Here is an 11,467-nt window from a genome sequence, read left to right on the forward strand (position 1 = left end):
TTTACTTGTTTTTGACACTGAAATTGCAAGGTTTTTATTGTAGTCAACATTGTATCCCTTCTTTTCAAGATAATTATTGCTTGGAATAGCGTAAACAAATGTCATTTTTGAAATAAACGTGATGTATGGACTGCAAAGGTTGTATTGACAATTTTGAACTGCTAACTGCGTGCTTTATGCTAATTGGTATTGGTTGCAAATTATTGGGCTTGTTATTGTGTTGATTTGCCTGTTTTGGGCTTGTTTTTTAGATTCCCTTGCTTGTTTTCAAAAAACAGCCTGGCATCACTGGTCGTTAAATACGCAAATACAATAAAATACAATATTTTTAATATATAATTGCTATTCATTACTTTTTTTAAGTATCAACAGCGGAAAGTCATTGCTTTTTTAGGTACTATCGAATAGTGAAATAGTCATTGCTATTTGACTAACGACTTCCAACCCTGCAAGGTGGTTGACCCTTGGATGTCGTATACTAAGATACTACACATCACTTCCCAAACCATCCAAAGATTTGGATACACTAGCCCAACTTTGCATCAAGATATACTTTCCCACCTGGTTCCAAATAAAGCCTGCAGCAAAATAGCAGATAGATCGAAAAACTTTTTCAGTTTAATGCAACGTTATTCAGAGCCTTCTTTGCACACTAGGAAAGTGTTATCCTGGCAATGTTGGCTGATGTGGATGAAGACACTGGAAGAGTGGCTGTAAATAAAGTGCAGTCTCTACAAGGAAACCTTCCTTTGTTCCGCATTGAAAATGGTAACTTTGCAAAGGGTTTTATGAGTTTTAACTCAAATGACCAGTTGGATCCCCACAGAGTTTTCATTGCCAGTTTTAAACTTAAAAGTGAAAGCATAGCCTACCACAAGATGGTTAACTTAAATGCTGAAGAAGTTCAGGAATCACTGGCTATAAAGAATTTGTCTTACGATTAAATTTAAGCTATCCGAGCTCATCCACTAATCCTTTGTCATCCCATCCATGTCACAACCAGTGTGTAAAACGCCACGTGAATGTTGTCACAAAAGTGTCTTCTCAAGTTGTATGGTTCCAAAGAAGAGATGGCGTTATATGCCAGAAAATCAAGTCCAGAAAACTACGAAAGAAATTTGACACAAACAAGCAATTTTGAATGAAAACTGGTTGAACACTTCTATGGTGTGTGTGTTGACAGTTGTGTAATTTTTGTGTGTGTGTTCAATGTGTTGTGTGGGTGCAGACAGGTAGTACCTGTCTGCACCTAAAAGACATGTACCCCACCTAATAATCTCTCGTGGCACACTAGTGTGCTGCAGCACACAGTTTAAGAAACACTCTTCTACAAGTATGTGAAACTGCCAGGAATAATCTATCAAAGTCTTTGTCAGTCCGAGGATAAAAATTCTAAACCAAACTAATTTATGAAGTGGCTATATTTGTGACTGTGGTTGCGATCCAAAGGCATTGTTTTGTGGGGGAACAGGACATCCTGTCATGGCCGACCTGTTGCTGAACAACTGACCATAGCCGACCTGTCGCAAGGACATTTCACTACTAGACGACTTGATGCAAAGTCTATAATAATCTGATAACACTTCTTTCATCTTAGCATGCTGCTCGTGGCTTGTTTGACTCGAACTTTGGACATCTGTTGATCTATTTTAGAAAACAGCAATTTTCAGAGTTATCTTAAAACTTCTACTGTAACTCCAATATATACCAGTTGATTGCTGATGTTCTTAACATTGTATATACGATTGATGAACAATATTTAATATTGATCAAAATACAAGTTGCTCCCTAATGTTAACACACAAATGATAAGAAATAAAAAGTTTATGTATAAGGCACAGTAAAATTTATGGTGAAAGTTTACAACTGAGTAAGTATGTCATCAAGTGTACACTAACAATTCTGCTGTCCCAAGGTAAAGCGACGTAACTACAGATTTTTGATTTTCCCACTTTTAATTGTTAAACGCGTCGCAAAGATTATATTTTTCTTCCAGCAAAGACTCAACAGCGTAACTGCAGTAGTTTGCGAGATATTTGTTGGTCAAAACGACATAACTGCATGTAAGGATCATATATCCAAAGCCAAAACGACGTAACTGCCAGTTACGGCGTTTTACCATAGAATCCAGAGCAAATCCCAGTTACGTCAATTTACAATAGAATCTAGACTAGAGTTAATCCCAAATTCTCAATGGGATGTCAGTCTCTGCCAAACAACGCCAGCTGTTTTGCCAGTGTTGCAAAGACAATTACGTAGCAAAAGAATAACCTCATTTTGTAGATAAAATTCTTATTAGCTTCTGAAGTGAAAACATTTTATCTACAAAATGAGGTTAATAATTTGTTGCGTGTTGACTCTGCAGCTTCTGTACTCAGACACGTTTCAACAATTGTCTTGCAGTATCCTGTTAGTGAACAGAATCAGCAGTTAGCTTTAACGCGGCTGCAAGTTAAACGCAAATAATTGCAAAAAAATCGACTTGCATGAAGTTGTGAAAACGCTTATGAATGATTCTGAGGACGATAACACTAATGACAGAGACTACATCCCAAGCGAGAACGATGATGGTGTAGAACGGGCTTCACAAGATTCTGAGGACGACAACGTTAATGGCAGAGACTACATGGTGACATACTAAACAAGCTACTGCCCGGTTATGCTGGCAAATCGACCACAATTTCGGGAACAGCTACTCCCCAACGACAACTCACTTGACTTAATTGATGTTGACTAAAGATACTGCATTGTATTTGAACCATAGTACATATTTTGTGTGTGAATTCAAAACATTGCGTCAGATGTTTTTTTTTTGATTTTTTGTTTTTGTTTTGATTGAATCTTTATCCTCGGACTGGGAAAGCTTCTTGCAGAGCTTAATCCTGGCAGTTTCGCATACTTCTAGAGGCTTTGGTTGCCGGTTTGCCTTTGCAGCACAGTCAGAAACACAATCAGGTTTACAAAGGTAAAGTGACGTAACTACACTAATTATCTTAATTAGCAAAAATTAGGACAGCAATCAATGTTTTTGTTCCCATTGAAACAAAAGTAGGCAAGGTTTTTTAGTTAGAGGCATCAAATGTTGAATTGCGATTAAAATGTCATAATGGTTTATGATTAACTTTAATTAAAGCGCTTTTTCTCAGTTTAACTTTTCTGTAGTTACGTCGCTTTACCTTGGGACGGCAGAATTGTGGTAGTTACTCAGGTTAGTTTTATTGATCTTTCTTTCTTAAAACTCTTCTGTACACAAAAATTCGTCTTTTGACCCACGCAGTGTAAATGAACATTTTTTGGCATCTCTCTAGCTAGGCTTTTATAATAAGCTATTTTGGTGAAAAGAATTGTGAAAAACAAACGTAAATTGCCAAATCGAAATGCATTGTGCTAGCCTAAGAGTTTTCAATGGGTTTGATTGGAGAGAAATTTTATCTACCTGAAGGGGTAAAAATTGCTAATGCAGGATCGATATTTAATCTGGTACGGAGAGTGGATGATTTATCTTTTCACAAGGGGTAAACAACAGAAAAGGTTTAAAACTTGTCCACTTTGTTTTTGACTTGTATATCATACTTTATTTGTGTATTGCCAATACTCTGTCATCTAAAATTATTTCTTAATTTTCTGAATATGTGATGATTCGTATATTTCACTATTTATAATTTTGTAACATTTTACAAATTAGATAATATTAATATATTATCGGGGTCATTTTTATCATGTTTTCCATTCAATATTGACTTGTTGCATTTTCTTTAGTTGCAGGGTTTTGTGTATTAGACGTTCAAGATGTTGTTGAATTTATCAGATGAACACTTGCAACAACTTGCATTTCTACACAAGTCCAGTGATGATATAGTTAAAGAATTTGTTGACATATCCCACCAATTTTTAAGTGGTGGAATCAATCCAAAAGTGTTTCGGGTGGCTGCTCAAAAATTGGAAGTGGAGCAAAATTTAGTTGAAGATGTGGTGTTTGGATTAATGCAAACTTTCTGCGAAGCAACCAAGCACAGACTGAACAGTGATGACTTATTTGATTCATTTCTTGCTTTTGACTTTCGCGAGTCAGTTGCAAAAATTGTTAAAGAGTCATTTGTGTCTGGCAAAGAAACTCAAAGAGCTTTGAACAATTGTGCACCTACTTTGCCGGCGTATGAAAACATGGAATGGCGTCTGGATATAAAACTGGCATCAAGGTCTTTGCATCAACAAACTACTCCAGTGATTCTTATAAAATTGCACACTAGTGATGGTGATAAGAAATCTGTAAAAGCATTAGAAACTGACCCAGTTAATCTCTTACACATGACAAAAGTAGTAGAAGATGCTTTGGATGAAATGAAATCCACTCACGTCAGAAGAATTTTACGTAACATATCATGATTTATTAATCTTGTATTCTGATGGTCATGCATACCTGCAATTTCCTCACTGTTTTCTTCATGATAATTGTTTTTGTTTCCATTGTATGATTCATAATAAGAATTGCAATGCATTTTCGATCATTGTAACATGTCTGAAAGTGTGATATATAGGAGCAGTTGTTGATTGAATATTTAGTGAACACTTTTAATGCTGTTCCAGAAATAAGTTATACTCAATATGAGCCATTGAGCCTATTTTATTATGAAATTGAAAACCTTTAACAGATTCTAGTATCTTCCGTCTGATTCATATTCATCCTATACTGCATCTACGTGGTTATTGCTTTACTGTGCAATAAGAGTATACTATTAATGTCATATCATACGACGTTATATTTCCATCTTCACTTTGCGCATGTGTAACCTTTATGGTCATTGGTCAACCTTGATTGCTTGGTTGGTTTGAATCTTTATTCTCGGACTGGGACATTCTCTAAAAGTCTATTCCTGGCAATATGGACACGTTTGGCATCTCTCCCTAGATTCATCATAAAAATTTTTACAAAGCGTGTAATGTTGAATGTAAATCACAATGTATTGTGCTTTACCAAGGCATCTCAATTAAGATATGGCACTTTTGCATAAGTAAACTATTATATTGTATCATGCATATTGCATAGGCTATTGATGATAAACCTCGTACGGGTTAAAGGCAGTGAAGACAAGCAATTGTATGACGCCATTGGTGTTTGAGAAGCCATCTTGCACTCCAGCCCATAGCAAAATCTTGAACATTGATTTCATTTATGTATCCTAATTGTGTATGTCAAAGGTGGAAATGGCAATATCGTGTATCAAACGAATCACTTGCAGACATGCCATGTCGTTGTTTCGAAGAACAGTTTAAGTGGCTTTTGTACAGAAATTAGGGATGATACCCTACTATTTCTACCAACGTTCAACATCATTCGATAATTTATTATTCTGTTTATATCGATGCAAATAAATTGGTTTAAAATCAAAACAGACATGTACCCTGTCAAACTGAATTTGTCAATATTATAAAAATATTTAGGCTACTCTTGTGCTAAACAGTTTTTTTGCCTTTAGTGTTACTGAAGATAGCAAATCTAAGGTTTACATACATACCTTATAAAATGCACAAAAATTTTGAAGAGAATTCTGATTATTACCGGTACTAATTAAATTTTCGAAAATTGTAGTCTTAATTTTTAATGCATTTTCAATAGTTTTACTTGTGTTCAAAAAAAAATTTAACGTAAAATTATAGTTTATCTTATGGAATAACGACGTAGATTACTTGTAGACCAACTAATTACTAGAATGACATTTTTCATTGTCAATGTCTTTCTGTTTAATTATGCATTCAACTGTATTTGTTTTCACTGACGTCAACCACGTTCAGACGACAACATTTTTTCATCATCCTATATCAGTTTAACCGGGGACCCCAAGGGGTTCACGAAGCGATTTCAGGGGATCCTTAAAAGTTTCCGAGTTTGCAGCATGATCGATAAATTACAAAATTTAAAAATTGTTTGCGCTTTGTTTGTGTGTAACAGTGATTCTCAAACTGTACATCGCAACGCACTGGTGTGTCGTTTGTAATTTCAAATGACATCCCACAAAGGTTTGGTTTTCTATCTAAAAAAATCATATATATGAGTTAAATCTTTTAATAAGGCGATGTTGGCTATGCAACTGTCCTATATTACTCATAGAATTAAAGTTTGTCTTTTGTAGGCCTATGTGAAGTCGTTGAAATAAATTAATCGCCTTTGAATTTTAACTGCGTGGTGCAATTGTATGGGTGTATCCTAAATAGTTTTTCTATTTGTATGATAATCCCACAAGTTTCCATTTAGTGCAATTTGAAGTCTACAGATGATAAACTATTCTGGATCACAATAATTCAGTTTTTCAGATTAAAAGAACTATAGCTTTCAAAGCTAACCCCATAGTAACCAACAATTTCAAGGAACTTCCAAGATAGCGCGAATATGGTAGGCCTATTATTTCTTTTATAAACAAAATTGCCTAAATAATATAAATATACTAGTTTCGTTAAATGTTTCATTTAATTGCCGGAATTTTATCTTTAAGCTGAGAAAAAAATTTGTGAGTTTCGCAGACTGTGGAAGATTTGAACCGCTGACGCAGGCCCGATTACCGAGATTGACTGAGCAAACTTTTCGCTCCTTACTATTGTCTGTAAATTGTTTCACCCACTAGCTACCGCCAAATGAAGAGCTGTCCTTAAAATGCGTTGCGCAAGCCTTAGTTAATTCTAATATGCTGTGATAAAATAAGTGTTTTTTTTGTTAGATAATAAACAACGCTTACAAAACACAAATCTGATTTCTTTTATGTCGTCAATTTCATTTTTTGGTTTGCAAAATTTATTCTGCTATTGCCCTTTTTGCTTCTGTAATTACCAAACAAAGTTCAAAGTAATAATCAACTCTGGCAGAATGCTGTAATGATCACAATTGGACGGTAGCCACCTAAAACATGTTCTGATTCACACATCACGGACAACGTAACATCTGATTGGTTCGTGGTTGAATTGGATATTTTCATCTTAAAGTGCCTACCTTATTCCATCCACAAGATTTCTTCAACAGATTAATCATGTTTAATCAACTGTGATCTTCCATATTAACTGCCTCCATTTTTACTAGTGCTTCCGGCATGCTTTTTATTCCCGTAATTTGCTTGATATTGTCAAAATATTTTATTTTTTGTCGTCCTTTTGTTCGTTTGCCTTGCACCATCCCAGTCAACATTGAATTTTCCAACGAGTTGCTTCTTGCTATGTGTCCGAAATATCTCAATTTTCTGAGGTTAATCAGATTCCATTTATCGTTTATTTGTTGGGAAACAAATTTATTTGTTTTTCTTTCCATCCAGCTGATGCGTAATAGTCTTCTGTGATACCACATTTCAAAACCTTTTAATGTCACGTTTTTTGCATGTCCAAATTTCACATCCACCTATGTGACAATTGGGAAAACGAGAGTTCGCAGCAATTCGCTGTTTTTGCCATAGCAATACGCCTTCTAATTTCCGTACTATCATCGTTAATGCTAGACTAGTAGCTGCTAAATAGAGAGCTGTCCTTGAAATGTGTTACTCAAGCGCACCCCCCCGAAAGTCGAACCGTAACAACGGAAATGTTCTAGTTTGGCATTTACAACAATAAGTTTAAAGATAAACTTGTATTTAGATCATCGGCTTGAACTGAATATTGCTTTAAAAGTGTCAAGCGAAAGAATGTGAAATGTCCCGGCCCGGCCAAGCATTAGCCTAGCCTACTCCAGCGTTATATGCAAAGTATTACATTGCCAAGCAACGTCATGCAGTGCTGTGCGAAGCTTCAGAAAATGCATTTAGGTAGACAACTTTCAATGGAGGATATTTAGACACCTTTAGCATTGTAGGCTATGTGAATAAATCATATAAATACAAAACTGCAGTTTGAAATGTTCCTGTATAAATGCAAACTTCATCAACAATAAATGCAATTTCTCACCTTTTTTACGGCAACAAGAGATCAGAAAAAAAGGACACAAGAAATTTTGCGTTATTGATAGTCGTTTCATCCGGAGGCATGCCGGTGGCAACCAGGGCCTCCGAGAGAAATCAAAGCTGGTCAGGAAACAATATCACGATAAATGGGCTCCCAAAAACAATTTTCAGCAAAAATAAAAGCAAAAAATTTGTATCCTGCGTTGCATCATATCTTTTATGCTGAATTTGGCCTACTTTCCTCAGTGTGAATTTAAATTTCTTTAAAGTTTAGGGTTTTTCAACGTATCGTTATGAAAAAAACTTCTTTTAATTATATGAAAATCAACCCAAATCACTCAACCACACTTGCAGCAAACTTGCCATTGTTTCTCACTAGTTTGTCTACAAAAATTGTGATAGGGAACGTTCAAATATTACGTAACGCCTTCGAGGGGGAGGGGGGTTTATGCAAAGCGTTACGTTAGCGTCACATCGGGGGGGAGGGGGTTCAAGCAAAACGTTACGTAACGCTTTCGAGTACGGAATGGTAGTTTTTTGTGCTGAATTCGTAGTGAAAAAGCATTACATGGGGGAGGGGGGGGATTGAAAAAAGCGTTACGTTGGTGTTACATGGGGGAGGGGGGGGTCAAAAATTCGGAAAAAAAGCGTTACGTAATATTTGATTCGCAGTGTGAGCATTTAGGGCTGCTGAAGGCTACTCCATCTATGTAGTGCGGTCGTGTCTCTGATGTTCCTGTGAGTTGTTGCCCAGTCTCGTCTGTTTGTTGTGTAAAACCCTGGAAGAGCCGTTGTTTGGTCTGTGATAACCCCCTAGGGAACGTTCAAATATTACGTAACGCTTTTTTTCCGAATTTTTGACCCCCCCTCCCCCATGTAACGCCAACATAACGCTTTTTTCAATCCCCCCCTCCCCCATGTAGGCTAACGCTTTTTCACTACGAATTTAGCATAAAAAACTACCATTCCGTACTCGAAAGCGTTACGTAACGTTTTGCTTGAACCCCCTCCCCCCCGATGTGACGCTAACGTAACGCTTTGCATAAACCCCCCTCCCCCTCGAAGGCGTTACGTAATATTTGAACGTTCCCCTAGACAAGTCGGCGTGCCAGGCCAGTATTGGTTCCAATCATGGTGCGAATCGAAATTGTTGCAGGAGGCTTAACTGATAATTTTAATATAGCTTAGATGGAGAAAAAATTGTGAGCACACAATGGGCTGTAGGCAATGAAAATGACTCAACAAAGCATTCAATCCATTCCGGACCTTTAGCAATGCAAAGTTGTGGATCACAGCATCAAATGCAACGTATGATTTGGTGCACAACATGTAGGCTACTGGCTGTTGAATCGGTTTTCAGTCATGGTTTACAAGCAATTCTTCACAAATTTGAATGTGATAAAACCACGTTTTCAACACGCAACCGTTGGAGGTAGGCTACTGGTGGTAGAATTAAAAATATTTAGAAAAGTATTTCGAAAGTTGCGATTAATGTTTTCCTTGAGTATAAAGATCATGGGTGATGAGTTCTGGTTTGCTGCTCAAGTTTGCTGTGTAGCTTTCTTTCAAAAGTAGCCTACCATTTACCAACTCATCCAAAATGTCATTATTGTTGGTCACAGCGGTAAACCTAGGGATGGTAGAAGTAGGGGATTGCTCACTCAAAAGTAAGGTGGACAACTGGAGGGTCACAATGTTATGACAAAATCTGATGCAACTATAGCTTGAGGTCTACTGCCATAATGTCGCATACTCAGGTGCAGTTTAATAGACCTGCCCCCATGTGTACAAAGTGTGTATCGCCAAAATAAATGTAGAAAATATGTGATATCATGTTTATTTAATAGTATTCAAGTCGTGATAATTCAGCGGTAGACTTCATGTAACACCGGTAACGGTAAATAACTTCACACTGCTGCAGTAAGGTTTTGAAGATTTTCTAGCACCCAAAATTTTAACCAAATATAGCAATTCATTTGATGAGAATGAATTTATCTATAAGCAAAGAAAACGTTGTGCAGTTCTTCTAATTTTTGAACTTCTTAGTGACCCTCCAGCTGTCCATTTCTCAAGAAAAATCAATAAAGTGAGTCGTCCCGGTATTCCACTGTCCCTAGGTAAACCATAATCTCTTCGTGGGAAAATTGTAACATAATATTCCCCAATCCGTTCGTCTGCATGTAATGACCGAAAAAGAAACACTCCTTTGAAACGTCTATTCAAAATTGTATTTCTGTAAAATTAGCCACCTGGCTGTCGAAAATGGAATGCAACGCCGTACACCACTAAAACTTGTCACTACAGAACAGATTACTTGGATAAAAGACGGAAATTTTGTCCAGCTAGCAGCACTAAGCGAAACAGTTAAATTTGCGACTAACTTCAAGCAACAATTTTACGAATGATCAGAATACATGGCAATATCTCAAACTCACGTACGCAGTTATGTGACGCAATAATCCATATGCATTGTGAAGTAATTCTCAACAGCCACAACAGGTGTGATACAAGTCTTACGAACGAATTGCAATCTCTGCTCATGTTTTAGGAATTGCCATGACGTAAGATTCAGTAGACCTGAACGGTTTTATATGACGTTTGATTTGTACAGAGATTGGCCGTAACAATTGTTTAAATTTGTTCTACATGCTTGCAACTGCACATCAGACATACGATGAAGTTTCCATAAAACTTCAAACTCATCGATGACGTGTTTGAGTTTCTTGATAGCCTACATCCATAGCCGTAGGAGATGGGGGAGCAGGGGGGCGATCGCTCCCCCGCTGAAAAAAAAACATCCCTAATTTGGGCAAAAAATGTCCAGTTATTTGGGCAAATCAATTTTTCCATATTTCGACATTTTATCAGTTTAAGAACTTTGCATAATTATTTTAATTTATGAGATTGCCAAGTTGATGCCTGTTGTGGAGTTATTAGACTACACTACCTCAGCAATTGAGTAATGTTACTTTTCTGAAAGCATTTTTGCAAAGACAAAATTTGGGCAAATTTTGTTTGCCCCCCCAAAAGATTTTGCTCTCCTACGGCTATGCCTACATCTGTTACTATACTAGACTATATCAACAACTAGCGAATCTTTTCCAATATAGCCTGCGATCGATAGAATAAATTTCGTTTGTATGATTGAGCCGGTGAAGCAGTTTTGTAGCCTGAGTGTTCCGTCCCCATTAAATCGTTTTAATTCACCCCGTTAGTTCAGTGGTTACGCACCCGGCTCAAGATCACGCGGCGCTGGTTGGCCTTTCGGGGTGTGCGCTTGAGCAACGCACTTTCAGGACTGCTTTCCATTCAGCAGCACCTAGTGAATGGAAAAATTCCCAGGCAACAACACTTCAACAATCGAAAAACTTCACTCTGCCAATCTCGGTAACCGGCCCTGCGTCAAAAGCCTCTACACAAGTAGCCTATGCGAAACTACCAGGAATAACCTATCAAGGCTTTGTCAGTCCGAGGATAAAGATTCACAGCCAACCATACCATAATTCCCAAAACAAATTTTGCTTGCGAGTAGGCCTACCTAGTACTAGCCT

General features: G+C 37.1%; 1 protein-coding gene across 1 annotated transcript; it reads left to right on the plus strand.

Moving 5' to 3' along the window:
• Positions 1–1,759: 1,759 nt before the first annotated feature.
• Positions 1,760–5,925, plus strand: LOC145779453 (COMM domain-containing protein 2-like). The gene has a single exon (XM_082591046.1). The coding sequence runs from the start codon at positions 3,790–3,792 to the stop codon at positions 4,384–4,386; it is 597 nt and encodes a 198-aa protein (XP_082447172.1). The 5' UTR covers positions 1,760–3,789; the 3' UTR covers positions 4,387–5,925.
• Positions 5,926–11,467: the final 5,542 nt, after the last annotated feature.

Source organism: Aplidium turbinatum, chromosome 11 (genome assembly GCF_918807975.1).
Source record: "Aplidium turbinatum chromosome 11, kaAplTurb1.1, whole genome shotgun sequence".
NCBI lineage: Eukaryota > Metazoa > Chordata > Ascidiacea > Aplousobranchia > Polyclinidae > Aplidium > Aplidium turbinatum.